This window comes from Peromyscus californicus, unplaced genomic scaffold, assembly GCF_007827085.1.
Source record: "Peromyscus californicus insignis strain IS unplaced genomic scaffold, ASM782708v3 Scaffold_16__1_contigs__length_79575227, whole genome shotgun sequence".
In the NCBI taxonomy this organism is placed as follows: Eukaryota; Metazoa; Chordata; class Mammalia; order Rodentia; family Cricetidae; genus Peromyscus; species Peromyscus californicus.
Genome location: NW_026294458.1, coordinates 6,727,112 through 6,741,835, shown reverse-complemented (window position 1 = coordinate 6,741,835; position 14,724 = coordinate 6,727,112). Strand labels below are relative to the sequence as shown.

The following is a 14,724-nucleotide window of genomic DNA, read 5'->3' as shown; positions in this document are numbered from 1 at the left end:
GTTCTAGCTGGTCAAGTAAAACAGATAGATGGCTAATGAATCCCGACATTCTTTTCTTCTCCAGAGCTAAACACACACACACACACACACACACACACACACACACACACACACACACACACACACACACTCACACACCATTTAAAAGCTACCTAAGTTGACTTCTGCAAGTAAAAATCTGAAATTATGCTAGTAAGGAAGAATAATGTATGGATCTTGCCCCCAATATGATCCTCTACTTCCATGGCCAATCAGTAAGTTTAAAGGTCAAGGTAGGAGAGAAAGTCCTATGTTTGGTTTCCATGTTTTCCCAGCCCTGGTAACTATCAACTCCCCCAGATGAGCAGAGTTGGGTGTTCTCCTCTCTCTCTCCACTTGTGTCTGATGTCACTCTCGCACTACGTTGACACTTGAGCAAGGCTCAGTGCTCATTGGTCACAGTGTTTCTAGAAGCTTTGAATTTCAAAATATATTTTTATTTTTCTTCCAGTTTCATGCATATATACAGGTATTATGATCTTATCTCCTCCAGTCTCCTCCTCCTCCAGCTTCTCCCAGATATCCGTTCCATATCCCCCTCCAAAGTTCACCTCCACCTCTCCATCTTCTACAACTCACTGAGCCCAGTTAGTGCCATCTACACTAACTACAGGAGCTACCGGAGCCGTGCAAATATTCCTCTGTAAACCTTGAGAGTAAGTCATCACTGCATTCCTTTTGTGACTGAGTACACTTTCAGTTCCTTCACCAGCCTTGTAGATGAAGTACAAATACCTGTACAGACACCGAGCTCCTGGGGCTGCCTCACACCTGAGTTCCTCCTCCCGTGTAGTCTCTTGCCTTTACTTTTGCCCCCAGGACATACTCACACTTGCTGTTTGCCCGGGCTGTTCCCCTCCTCCTTCCTCGCTCACCTGATGCCGTCTCTCCTTGCTGGAGTCTCCTTTCTATCCCAAATGCTCCCTCCTGACCTTCTCTTTGAAGCCTAGCCCCACTTTTGAAGCTAGCTGCTTCTGTCACCCCAATGTTCCTGACTCTGTTAAAACAAAGTTCATCATGATGCTGGTCATTGTCTTTCTTGAGTGTGAGGGTTTTGGAGAGGGTTAGTGCTGTGGTTCACACCGGATAGACGATATATTGAAGTCCTAACTCTCCTCATGATGAATGAGACCTTATTTGGAAACAGGATCTTGGAGATGCGAAGACGAGGCTGTCTAAGATTAAGGTGGATCCAATTCAATGACTGGTGACGTTAGAAGAAGTGGAATATTTGGACAGAGCTAGAGGCACACAGGAAGTGTGCCATGTGCCAATCAAGGAAGAAGACTGGAAGGATGCTTCTATAAGCCAGGGGCTGCCAAGGAGTTCTGGCAACTAGCAGAAGGAGAGAGTCAGAATGCATCCTCTTTAAGCCTAGGGGAGAAGCTAACTTTGGTGATACCTCCATCTCAGATTTCAGAGAGTAAATCCCTGCTATTTCAAGTCACCTACAGGTGACAGTTTTCACAGCAGCCCTAGGACACAAGATGTAGATGGTCTTTCCATGTGCATGCAGACTGAAGGGGTCTAGGCAAGAGGAGGATGTAGTAGTCCATCCTTCCCACCCTAGAATATTAGCTACCACAAAATATTACTGGGCACCCAACGCATTTTGGCTGAGTAGGAACATGCTACCTTTCCAGTGTAAGTTCAGTGGGTCCCAAACAAGGTGAGACCATTCTGAGATAAAAATGGCTAAATGAGTTGGTGCAATGAGCAATTTCATCCCCCGATAATAAACTATATACATTAAAGAGGACAATGAATGTGAGAGAAAATGTGTCAGAAGCTTTCTAGATAGATTCTAAGAGAAAATCAAGTACAAATTTGGGAGCCAGGGCTGGAGCTGGTCAGGGAGGGAATGCTTGGGACACTAGAGTAGTCCTTTGAAACAATAGGTGATGATTAGGCCACAAGAGGAGATGTCATACTTGCGGAGGAAGAGGATGAGGGCAGGTGTACCAGGAAGGTGAGATACAGAGAGTGTGACAACAAGGAGGCGGCACTGATGCTTGAGGAGAAAGAATTTGGTGTAAAAAGCAAGAGAGCTTAAGGTCCTATGAAATGTAACGTGGGCTCTGGCAGGAGACTCTTGGTGCGGTGACACCAGATAACAACCTCATCGTGTCAAGGAGACAAGTGGGCAGCTTTCGGGTGGGGCTGAGGGGGAGGGCAGCAGGATGGCTTGAAAGGACAGTTAAGCAGGACGAGATGGGAAAGGTCTTGGCCATGACACGCTAGCCAGTCCCAGTGTGTCGGGAGGGACTCCCATGTGGTATGGCTTGATGGTGCAGTGAACATACCCCCGGGCTGAGAAGAGAATGATGTGTTTATCATCCCAGATGAATCAAGAACTCTGCTTTTGGGAATGCTTGCAAGAGATTCCACAGCTTTTCTCAGTATCTCATTTCAGGCTTTGGTATGGCTCTAGACCAAAAGTTTTGTCTTCCTACCCCAAATAGCAAGCTCTCCTTCTGCCCTCCCATTGTCTCTTGAGCTGAGATGAAGAGTTTCCTGTTGTGAACCCTTTCCTTGAAGCCTATTCTCAATGCACCCATTGGTTCTCTCTAGGGAAATGAGTGTGCTTTGTTATGGTTTTCATACAGTCCTTTAGTGGGCTCTGGGGCATCTCTGTGCTCTGTTTTGACTGCTTTTCTTGGCTGGCCACACTGGCAAACTGGGTACATGGAATCATAGAAGAGTGGTCAGACCTATGAGGCTGTGAAGTTAGACAGGCATGGTTTTAATGCATAACACCCTCACCCTACCCCTTGAGTAGAAGGTCTTGGGAACCTTCCCCTTGAGTAGTAGGTCTTCAGAACCTTCCCCTATTCCCCTTGACTAGTAGGTCTTGGGCACTTTGCCCATTCCCCTTGACTAATAGGTCTTGGGAACCTTCCCCTACTCACTGTGACTTGACTAGTAGGTCTTGGGAACCTTCCCCTATTCCCCTTGACTAGTAGGTCTTGGGAACCTTCCCCTATTCCACTTGACTAGTAGGTCTTGGGAACCTTCCCCTATTCCACTTGACTAGTATGGTCACTAGTATGGTACTTCTTCTGACCTTCAGATTTCTCTGTAAAATGAGTTGACAACATTTGTCTTACACTTGGACAACTATGTCAGTTAAAACAATGTGTTCCAGAGTCCTCCACAGCGATGGCTACTATTGAGTCCAGCAGACCATCTTCTGAGCACTTGCTACATGCTCTCATGGTCACTCATACTAAAAAAGTTGACCACTGTGCGGTTTGGACAGCAACCTCTTACTGCCCCTGATGAATAAACAGAAACGGGTCCTCCTGAGACACAGCAAAACCACAGAGGGCCTGGAACCGAGATAATTAAGACCTTTTCAGCTTTTATTTATTCTTCACAGAAGAAGAACTGCACAGCGTGCCAGAGAATTACTTCAACTGCAAAGGGACTTGAATAATATCTCTAAAGCTCTCATATCGACTCAACAAAACAATTGTGATTTTTTAATTGAAAAATATTAATCAAATCCCCACTTTGGATAAACTTACTCTGATCATCTCCTTTTCACAATTTTCCTTTCACAGCCTATAAGTGCTTCTGAGATAACATTTATTGCCACTGTAATAATGTAATAATGTTTTAAATCAGTACATACAGTGGGATCTCAAGGAAATCAAGCTGCACAGGGAAAATGCTGAGAGGAAGTAGATGTGGAGAACATCGGATTTCCTGGGATGGGAATGGCATGATTTATTTTTCTACAGTGTGCTTGAACCATTTGTCTAAAGAAAAATATTTAGAAAGTAGTTCATTCAACTTTCTAAAAACAGGTACCACCTGAGTTTCATGACATGTCTGTCAAATGAGCTGCAAAAATGCACCAGCATGCTGCAAGCATGTCTGAGCAGTGGTTTCTTTCCCTTTAGTGCTTGTTTGCTTTCCAAAAGATCTGCACTAATAACACAGGGTGCTATAGAAAACACTGTGTGATGTCTTACTGAAGTGTATGATGAAAAATAGGTTGATATTTTGTTGAAGATTGTTTTAAATCAAGAGAAAGCGTGTGCCAAACGTTTCGAGCCTGATGACTCACTGTGAGACCACCAGATATCTACCCATCCAGCTCAGAGAATCAAGGGTTCTGAGTCAGCCTACATGACCTCCATCTGCTACAGGGTCTACCCTGGTAGTAAGGACAGTTCTAAAAAGAACAGCTACAGTTGTTGTGCCAGACTCCACGGTAAGCACTTTAGACACACTTCTCCACTGAGATCGCAGAATGCTCCCCTAAGGTCACAGACGTGCAGTAGGCAGAATAATGCTGAAGATGTCAGCGCTCTAACCCCAGAACTGTGACCATGCTAGGTTATACGGCAAAGAGGAATCGAGACTTCTGACTGGGATACAAGCTGCCAGTCTGTTGACCTTGCCGTGGGGGAGATTGGGAGCTTTGAATGGTTCAGTGTGTCTCAGGGTCCTTGTAAGTGTAATGGAGAAGCACAGGAAAGGTCACCAGAGGGATATAGTTAGAAAAAGACCCCATTGACCATGGCTGGCTTTAAAGATGGAACGTACTGTAAGGGTTTTATTTCCTTTACAGAATACCCACAGGAGTAAGAATAAAAATAGAAAACACCACAACCAACTTCATGTGGGGCTTTTCCAGATTCTAAATATTTGAAAACAACATCTTACATATCGGGGGAAACAGGAGCAGACAGTTTGGCCCGCTGAGTACCTCTCTTGAGGTACTGAATATTGGGGAGGAGGCAAAGGCCAATTCAGGGCACTGGACTCTCACTGCCGGGAGTTTGAATTCACGTTTGCTGCTGTTAAAGCCAACCAGGTAGACTGCAATTTGGGGACACTCACAGGGTTCCCGAAAGAATGACAGAATGGTTTCATTTTTAGATAAAGGAGTTCACGATGTGAGTGGTGTAAATGCGGGGCATGCTGCAGGTGATCAAGAGAGGTGGCCCTAGCACTTTCAGAATGGGTGCACGGAATGTGTTAGTCTGTATTGTGCCCCCACCTACCATCTCAGTGTTCAGCTGGGGAGCGGGGAAGGGGAGAGGTGGGAGTGAGGAGAACCAGCATCATCGATGAGCATCTGACTGCCTGGGCCACCTGCCTCTCCACCAGCTGTGTTCTTCATGGCCTCAGCTGGCGAGCACCAAGCATTCCAGGAGCACCTGGCATCTGTCCTGCACCCTCCCCTCCCCTCTCCCACCCTGCTCCTCCCACTGCCATGTCTGGCTTGGAGTCTTGACTCCCTACCTTAACCCAGCCTTCAGCTTTTGGTCTTGGAACGTCTGGTACTCAGACCCCAAACTCTGCCTCATGGTGCCTCATGGAAGGAATTTTTCTCCACAACTCTAATCCAGGAGAGCTCGATCCAACTCAACCCAACCCTGCTGAATTAATACTGTCTTCCCAGTGGTCAGATTTTATACAATTTTTAGTTTCCCCCAACTTCTCAGTTTGAGGATACTGTCTATATAACAAAGATCGCATGAGAAGCACACCTCACTTGGTACTCCATCAAAGATACTCATTCGTTGTCAATACTTATCGGTGATTTATGGCATACTTAGTCCTCAGGCTGACCGGCTAATGACGTTCAACAGCAAATACTGTTGAACTCGAACTGTGCACCACAGAAGGACTTCACCACTGCTTCTAGCAACCTTGCGACTTTCAAGGGAGGAAGCAAAGGATTAAAGAGATTAACTTTCTTGCCCAAGGTCACACAGCCGGTAAGCAGCAGAGCCAGATTCTGATGCCAGCTTGGGCTAAGCCCTGTTGCCTCCTTCTATAAATATCTACCAGGCACTTAGTTCTTTGCAATGTATGTTCTAACCTTTGAAAGACTCAAGTTACATTAAGGTTTCGGGGGAACCCCTCGTCAGCTCCCTGGTCCTGGATCCAGGGAAGCCGACATTCCAGAGCCTGCTAACTACCCGAGGGCTTTTAGAGAAGGTGGTCAGCCACTGGCAGCACTGATGTGAGCCCTTTGAAGGGCCTGACAGGAAATAACTCCAGTCTCAGTTGCTGAGAGACATGCTCAAGTGGATGACACTCAACAGGTTTATATGACACATTCCTCCTGTGCTCAGAGTTCCCAAGTGCGAATGAAAACCTCCGCAGTGAGACTCTTTCTGGATGCTCACTGACAGTGGCATTGGGTGTCTTTAAGGAATAGATTTCAGATACACAAAACTTCACAGACACAGTCTGGAAAATTTGCGAGGACTGTGGTTGGCTACCCAGAAGGCCTGGGCAGGGTTCTTTTCTCATCTGTGAACACTGACCACGATCCCTTTAAAAAACTGAGAATTTCTGTCCTCCTGAGTTCAAATCTTCTTTGCTCTTTTGCCTCTTTTGCAGATTGTCTTTTCTGTGATCTGGACCAATGTGCCTTTTAATGAATTCATCTCTCTTGCCACGGCCACCTCATAGGTGTAAGATCTGTGTAGTTATTCCAGGCCCTTCACTTAGCAAGGGTCTTGGTTTAGTTTAATGCTTGCTCACAAACTTCTTAATAGTTTTTAAACAAGGGACTGTATGTTTTAATTTTTCCCAGGGTCATACAAATCCCATGGCCAGTCTTGCTCCTTGCTGTGGACAGTGGAACAGGGAGAAGACTTAGATTATAGGAGATAAAAAGGGGTGATGTGCCTGTACTCCCTTCCTAAGCCAACAAGAGTATTTTTTTTCACAGAGACAATTCACAAAGGTGGATAAGCACACAATATCACCATCATCCTCAGCCTTGGTTTCTTTGTCTCTAAAATGGGAACAAGAGCACTCCCCTTATATATTATAATGAACACCAAGTGGGATCATGTATAAAGCACCTAGGAGAAGGCTTTGGAAACACTGGAACAGTGATCTGTACAAATGAGGATGAGATGTCGGGGCTTGAACTCTGGAGTTTAGAGGTAGTTTAGAAATCAAGCTCACTGCTTAAAAGATGTCTGTCACTTTCTCCCAGGCTGCTCCCTCATCACACAGAATCACAATTCAAAAACGACAACACTTATGTTGTAAGGTTGAGAGTTAAATCGTTTACTATATTATAAAATACCTAGTTAACTACTTGGTGTCTAACAGGAGCTCAAAATGAATCATAATTATTTTAGTTTTGAATTCCATAATCGAAACACAGTCTACTTATGAATGGACTTCTAATGGCTTACTAAATGTAAATTCCTTTTGTTCAAAGATAATTTTGTAAACAAATTTTGAGGATTATTTTCCCTTCTTTGCTAGACTATGAATATCTTTCCTTTTATTTTACAGAACCCTGGCTGTTCTGGAACTCATAGATCAGGCTGGCTTCAAACTCAGAGACCCCCATGTCTCTGTCTCCCGAATGCTGGGATTAAGGGTGTGTGCCACCATGTCTGGCTAGAGTATGAATTTCTTAAAGTCAGTGAGCATGTCTCACTTACACCAGAACACTTTCTAACATATTAGAATTTCAGTAGAGCTAAAACTCTGTCCTTTATGCGGACAGTGTGACAATAATTTTCCTAACATTGCTAAATCAGGAATAAATAATAAACACACCAATAACTAGGTGGTAGGAGGGGCCTAGCTTGACTGAGATAGCTCACACCACCACCTCCTTGGGTCTGGCTTGTGTTCCATTAACAAACTTATCCCACTGGAGAGAATACTGGCTTCATAAAACTACCACTTTCCCTGGCAACAACTAGTATAGAGAGATCACTGGGGGAAGAATTAAGAAACCTCAACAATTGAGTCATAATTTGATGTCTCTTAGGATTCACACACACACACACACACACACACACACACACACACACACACACACACACACACACTCCACACATGAGTATTTTTGGTACAATTTCAAATTGTCTCCAAACCCCCAAAGCCTTTGGAGCCTTGTGTTAAGAATTACTAGAATAGCTCCCAAGCAGACTAGCAATGTGAAAGTTCAGGTTTCCTGGGCAAGTCCAGCCCTGACTATTCCTCTGTTGTTGAAAACAAAACAAAACCAACAGACCAATTACAACTCCCTATATTTAGCCTCAAGGTTATCTATCCCTGAGGGGCCAGTCTTAGGCATTAATGCTAAAGGCTTGCAGCCAAGCAGCAACCACTCTTTGAGGAACTTAAGTTCAGCCCAGTAAAATGAAGCTTTGTTTGATAATATCGTTTACATTTTCAAATCCTGGGTACCAGGCTTTTTTCCTATCCCTTGTGGCCCTTCCTAAGTTTAGCTGCTGGTGTAATGGAGGTAACCATAGCAACAGCCACCTGCCTCTTTAAAACCATCTCGAATGCTAAATACGGAAGCCTAGAGAAAATGGCTGCTTGCTTGCCTCTCGGTGGACAAATTGAATACTCCTGGGTGTTTTGGAGACAGACAGGCAAGCAAACGAGATGGAAGACCTGAAGCTCTCCAGAGGAAACGGCCGGTGGCTTTGGAAAACAGGGGCTCCCTCTGAACAACTTCACTTCTCAAGCAAGCACACAGACGTAAATTCAAATCCATACGCCTGTCATCTCTGCCAGGTGAAACACGAGGCTTGAACCCCACCAAATCTAGGAGCTGCCCTGTAAATGGGATTTGGGGAGTGAGAAGGGAAAAAAATCTGCAGGTCATGACGAATTCCTCCATACTTGACATTCCGGGTGCATATTATGATCCACCCCACACCCCCCTCACAGATCTGTCATTCTAATTGGACTTAATAATGTGGTTTTCCTGACACTCTCTGTTCAGTCTCACCTTTTGGAATAGGAAGAAATTTTGTCTTCTACTTCCTTATTCTCTAAAACGAGGGAGACACCTTCCTTTCCATGGCAAGAGACCATGCAACAGCTGCGTGGAGGGAGGGCTGCTTCTTCCCCAGGACACTGTGCTCTCACGCTTCATCTTCCGATGCTGCTCATTCCTTCTCTGGGGATGGCCCCTTCTGGTTTTTTTGTTTTGTTTTTTTAATCAAGTTGTAAAATATATTCTTGATTTCTCTAACCTGGGCAGGGCATCCCTGTCATTAGAACATTCTCCGTGCCGGGCGGTGGTGACACAAAGCTACACAGAGAAACCCTGTCTTGAAAAACCAAAACCAAACCAAAACAAACCCCCCCAACAACAAAAAACAAACAAATAAACAAAACCCCCCACAAAACAAACCAACAAACAAACAAACAAAACCCCACTCTCCCTGCCCAGCTCCCAGCTCTTGCTTTTTGTTCTCTTAGAAGATGTCTTCTCTGCTCACATCACTTCTCATACACTGGTATGCATGCTTGCTTTGCACACTGTTTCCAGCAGGGGGCAGTGAGTGACGGGCCATCTGTCCCAAACCCCTACAGAATGGTGTGTGGTCTGCAGTATATTATCAAAAGATGTTGCTGAGGAAGTGAGTGAGTGAATGAAAGGATGGATGGATGGATGGATGGATGGATGGATGGATGGATGGATGGATGGATGGATGGATGGATATATGGATGGATGGATGGATGGATGGATGGATGGATGGATGGATGGATGGATGGGTAGAACCTATGGATTTCACAGGCGTAGGGTATCTTTCCAGACATACACACATGAGTTATTTGTGTAAAGAAGACCCTGAAAGTCTGTAGGATGGGCAGGAGTGTTTTTCAAAAAGCTATCTTGAGGCTGCTATTCTGCTGGGCATCTGCCTTTCTGGGAGAAGAGAGGGGATGGGCTTGATTCTTTCTGGAGAGGAAGAACAAGAGGATGAGGATGAAACTTATACTATTTGTGTGGGAAAGAGGCAGTCTCCTGCCAATAGGTCCAAATCAGAGTCCTCTCCTGAGGTGGCCACAGCAAACCTCCACTCAGCCTACGTGGGTCATCAAGAGTGGCCCTCTGTTCCCTTATGAGCACCACTTCTACATGTCAGGCACCAAGAGGACGATGCTCGGCGCTGGTAGGGTCAGTAACAATGACAACGACGTGCCAGCCCAGGTCCTCAGACACAGACGGGAATGTGGAGATGTAGACACACAACATCTTAGAACACCAAGGAAGAAACGAGCTGAAACAGAAGTTTTGCCCTGTATGACCAGATCCCCGATTGGAACACAATGAAAAATACCCCAAAGCAGTTATTCTCAAAAAGGCCACCCACCACCTACAGCCTGTCTGACCCAGCAGTGGAGTGCAAGGCCACCTCGGAAAAAGACTTGAAGTTGCAAGAAAGGCTTCAAAACTGACATATAAACTGACCTAGTGTGAGGAAGTCTGGACTCTGGGGAATTCGCAGCCTCGATGAGGGAGAGAGAGGTTCCCCCGACCCCTATACCAGCTCCTCTCACCCGAGCCTACTCTACACGCATGCTCAGTGCGCAAGCTCAACCTGGGCCGGGTCTTGTCAGTTTCAGCCATAGTATCAACGACCACAAAGCGTTGGGCATAACAGAACTTGAGTTTTGTGCCTGCCATCTTTTCTTCTCGTTAAGATTGATTATTTGACTTAAAAAAAAAAAAATCCTACAAGCCGGGCGGTGGTGGCGCAGGCCTTTAATCCCAGCACTCGGGAGGCAGAGCCAGGCGGATCTCTGTGAGTTCGAGGCCAGCCTGGGCTACCAAGTGAGTTCCAGGAAAGGCGCAAAGCTACACAGAGAAACCCTGTCTCGAAAAACCAAAAAAAAAAAATCTTAAAGTTTTCTCACTTTTCCAGTGTAAATAGGGCTCTTAAATGTAAATGGTGTGATAAGATATGTACATCGGTTTAAGAATGGTGATTGTGTACTTGTACAGGAGTGATGAAGGCTGAGGGGAGGGATGGCATGTCAGTTTGTGACTACAGTATCAGGGGCTGGCAGCACATGTTTGTAGTGAGTTGTGGGCCCAGGGTCTGAGTGAGACGGAATGCAGCCCTAAAGCTGTTCAGCTTCGGTCTGATTCCTGCTTTGACATTACTTCACTGTGTCCAGCCTCGCCCTGGGTACGCTCCCGGGCTGTGGAGTCAGGAGCTGGGCTGTAAGTGAATATCCTCAAATAACACTCTAACTTCTGCTTTGAGGAGAATTCTGTGGGCTAAATACATGACCATCCCTTTACATTCAAAGATCAAGTCCAAATTATTACCCCACTGTTCTCCATCTGCCTGAGGCTAGGCGTGGAATCCAATGATGATCTTGAAATAGTACAACAGGGGACAGAGTTGGATGGGGCTTTGCCAAAAAAGAGAGAGAGAGGAAAAAGTGGACAACTCCATGGTGATTGTACGCCAGTCACATCTCGGTTCTGGTCAGTTCCACTCGCTTTGCAAGACAGGTTTGGGTTCGCTTGCAACTGATCTGGTTTTCTCCTTTCTTTTATGTTTGAACCCAATCTCCAGGCATGCGGGCTCCCATGCAAGGCCACCCGGTGCCTTCCGGGGTTACTGCCATTGCAGGGGCCTCGCTGCTGCCCTCTACTGTCCAAGGGAGGCTGGCACCTCCCCGGATCTGAGACCCCAGCCGAGCCCTTCTCTCCCCAAGCCCGGGCTGCTGCGGGAAGCTGGGCTTTTAGGGGAAACCTCTGAGTCCCTGGAAGGGTTCCAGGTGACCAAGGGCAGGCTGCTTGCCACCCATGCCCGTCCCCAGACGCCTCCCTCTGCTCAGTTCTTACGGGAGGGGACGGGCAACCAGGCCGCGGCAGGTTTCTGACATTTTTTTCTTCTTAGAAATGGAAACCCTCCTTCCGGCAACGTGGCAGCAAAGCTAAGTCCCCGGGCGACCCAGGCCAAGGACATTTCCGTGGTAGCAGGTGGGAGGCCGCACTGGCTGGCAGTCCCTGGCGGGCGGGGTGCCACCACAGCGGCTCGCATGCTCGCTTACCTGCTGTTGAATTTTTCAGGATGTTTCTCTCTCATCATGTGGAATCTGTGTGCAATGGAAGCATCCTGGAAACAAAAGAAAAGAAGGCAGAAGCCTGGTTAATGGTTGTGGCCATGAGCGGTGGTGGGAAGGGACACATAGGTGCCCCCGGAATGCCCAAATTCCGGAGACTCCAAGTCACAGCGGCTCAGCATCACGTCCAGGGGTAAGCTGGTGCCAGCACTCAGTCCTCTTAGGAGCTTAGCTTGGTTGGTTGCCTCGGGGTCCTGGCAATTATCTCTGTATCTCAGGCCCTGCGAACAGCCGCAGTTCAGCCAGAGACCCTAGCTCTTTGGAGACTGAGGCAAAAGCAGGCTCTAGGGGGAAGGGAACGCCACTCTTCCCTCCCAGGACAGTGAGGGTCTCTGCTCAGGTGAAGCCAGAAGCCTGTGGGGACGGTGGTGGGGCATAAAAGAGGGAATATTTTTGACTCATGAGAAGTTACAAAAATAGTACATTTCTCGTGTCCCATTCACCCAGCTTCCAGCAACGATAACATCTTACATAACATAGCGCCTGTCAAAACCCCAAGATGATGCTGGTAGAGGCCATTATGTGTTAACCCTTTGTTGTCTGTGTCTCAAGTTTCGCTGATAATAAAAGTGTATTAAGCTTAGTAGCGTCTGCTTATTGATTATTCTGTCCACAGGACTGCTTCCGAAGCCAGCAGGAATCTCTGATCCCTTCCTTACACTTCGTTGTCCTACCTCCCCCTTTGGCTGTGCTATTGGCCACCTGTACCTCAGAACTCACCATGAGGCTCTCATGATACTACATTTCTGGGTGTCTCATCTTCACTTTGGAACCTCTCAGCCCCGAGTCTCTGCATCTCACACTCTCGTCACAGCCATCCTGTGCGTGCTCATGCTTGTGACTAGGGTTTAGATGCTGGGGCCTCCATGGTCTGTAGTCCAGAATAGGATCCAATGCTGAACTCAATTCTCCTTCAAACCTAGCCTTCCACACTTCTTACAGAGTCTACTTTCCAACAGAAGAGTGTGTACTATCCCCTTATCACCCAGTCCCCATCTAACACTGTGGGGGCAGGTACTGAACCCTGGAAATAAATCGGCTGACTGGGTTGGAGAGGGTACATCCCAGAAACAATGAACTGATTTAGATTTGTTCAACGGCAACAGTGAAACACAGAAATCTCTGGGCATAGTGGTACATGCCTGTAGGCTGAGTATGTGGGAGACTGGGGCAGGAGAATCAAGGATAGCCTGGACTACAAGGTGGGACTTTATCTCAACAAACCAAACCATTCAACCAACCAAAACCTTAAAATACATCTACTAGACTATGTGTCTGAAAGATCCTTAAAATTCCATGGAGGAGATTTTTAGCTAATGTATATTCTCTCTTCTTTTCTTCTCTCCCTCCCTCTCTCCTTCCTTCTCTCTCTCCTTAAATCCCTCCTCCTTCCTTTCCTTCCCTTTCCTTCCTTCTTTCCTTCCTTCCTTCCTTCCTTCCTTCCTTCCTTCCTTCCTTCCTTCCTTCCTTCCTTCTCTCTCCCCTTTTCTTTCTCTCTGAGACAGGCTCTTACCATATGATTCTGGCTGGCTTTGAGTCCACTATGTAGACCCTGTTAAACTCAAACTCAGAGATATTTTCCTGCCTCTGTCTCCCTTGCACTGGGATTAAAGGTGTGTGGCACCATGCTGGGCATATCCCATCTCTTGATAAGGAAACTACAACAGAGCAGTTTCCTCTGCTGACTTGTACCTTGGTTTTAGCATCAGGAGAGATAAGTGCCATTCACTGAAGAAGCTTTTGGGGTATATACTATATGTGATGAAGTTTTCACTAGAGATAAGAGTGACCCCAGCCAACAGCCACCATGTGAAATCTGGGAGGGCAGGTCTAGGCTTACTTACTCAAGAGTTTAACGGTTAAGTTTTTGCTATTGATTTATTCTTGTAGTTTTCAGACTCATCAAGAGCTGAAGGTCTGGGTAGAGTCACCTTGTGGACACATGGTGGAAGGTGTCAAAACTCAGGGAGGGCCCCTCCCCCACCTCTGGACCCACACAGCCTACTCAGTTTCTCTGGGCAGCAGCTCTTCCTAGCCCAGACCATGCCCACCTCCCTGTCTGTCTTTCAGCAAGTTTCTGTGAACATTCCTGACAAGATACATGTGACATTTATCAAATGATTTTCTAGAATTCCAGTAAGCATTCCATCTGTGTTCCTTTGAAGGACGGATTTTCTCTTGTCAGAAACAACCCCCAAACAAACAAACAAACAACCCAAAGCAAACATCAATATCTTGTGTGGCATGATTTGTACACTGCGGTGGAAGAATCCTTTTCTACACTATGAATATATATTACTCTCATTTACTAATAAAAAGCTGATTGACCGATAGCTGGTCAGGAAGAGCTTGAGCTTGAGAGCCAGACTAGGAGAATTCTGGGAAGAGGAAGGGCAGAGTCAGGGAGTTCCAGCAAACTTGGAGAAGAAAGATGAGAATGCCATACCGAGAAAAGGTGCCAAGCCACGTGTTTAACATAGATAAGAATTATGGATTAATTTGAGTGTAAGAGCTAGTTAGTAGTAAGCCTGAGCTATTGGCCGATCATTTATAATTAATATAAGCCTCTGTGTGGTAATTTGGGAAGCAGCTGCCGAGTATTTGGGAACAGGTAGTTGGGACAGAAAATGTCCATTTACAGTACACCACTGCTATTACCCCCAATAAAGCTGGGACTGACTCCTGGGTTTAATTCCCAGGATATTTGCAGATACTCTTCTCTCTGCTTTTATCACTGTAACAAGTCTTTCTCTGTCCAGCCAGCTCTCAAATAATGACATGGAGACTTCTTATTAATTA

The 14,724-nt window shown here is 46.2% G+C and overlaps 2 protein-coding genes across 59 annotated transcripts in view; one reads left to right on the top strand and one right to left on the bottom strand.

Moving 5' to 3' along the window:
- Positions 1-14,724, bottom strand: part of Dgkg (diacylglycerol kinase gamma) — a 226,611-nt gene that overhangs the window by 91,122 nt on the left and 120,765 nt on the right. For all 9 annotated transcript variants that reach the window (XM_052740211.1, XM_052740208.1, XM_052740206.1 and 6 more), the window contains one exon: positions 11,854-11,918. In XM_052740211.1, the coding sequence (XP_052596171.1) occupies positions 11,854-11,918 (65 nt within the window). The remainder of the gene's footprint in view (positions 1-11,853; positions 11,919-14,724) is intronic.
- LOC128111813 (uncharacterized) overlaps positions 1-14,724 on the top strand; it is a 111,473-nt gene that overhangs the window by 39,931 nt on the left and 56,818 nt on the right. For 38 of the 50 annotated variants that reach the window (XR_008218715.1, XR_008218744.1, XR_008218743.1 and 35 more), the window contains 2 exons: positions 11,700-11,782; positions 11,873-12,058. The exons of 10 other annotated variants lie outside the window; for them this stretch is intronic. Coding sequence is in view for 1 of the 40 variants with exons in the window: in XM_052740223.1 (XP_052596183.1) it covers positions 11,248-11,577; positions 11,700-11,782; positions 11,873-12,058 (599 nt within the window). In the remaining 39 variants the exon portion in view is untranslated. Of the gene's footprint in view, positions 1-5,612; positions 5,775-11,211; positions 11,578-11,699; positions 11,783-11,872; positions 12,059-14,724 lie in introns of those variants that run through there. 2 more of the 50 variants (XR_008218739.1, XM_052740223.1) reach the window with 2 other exon arrangements.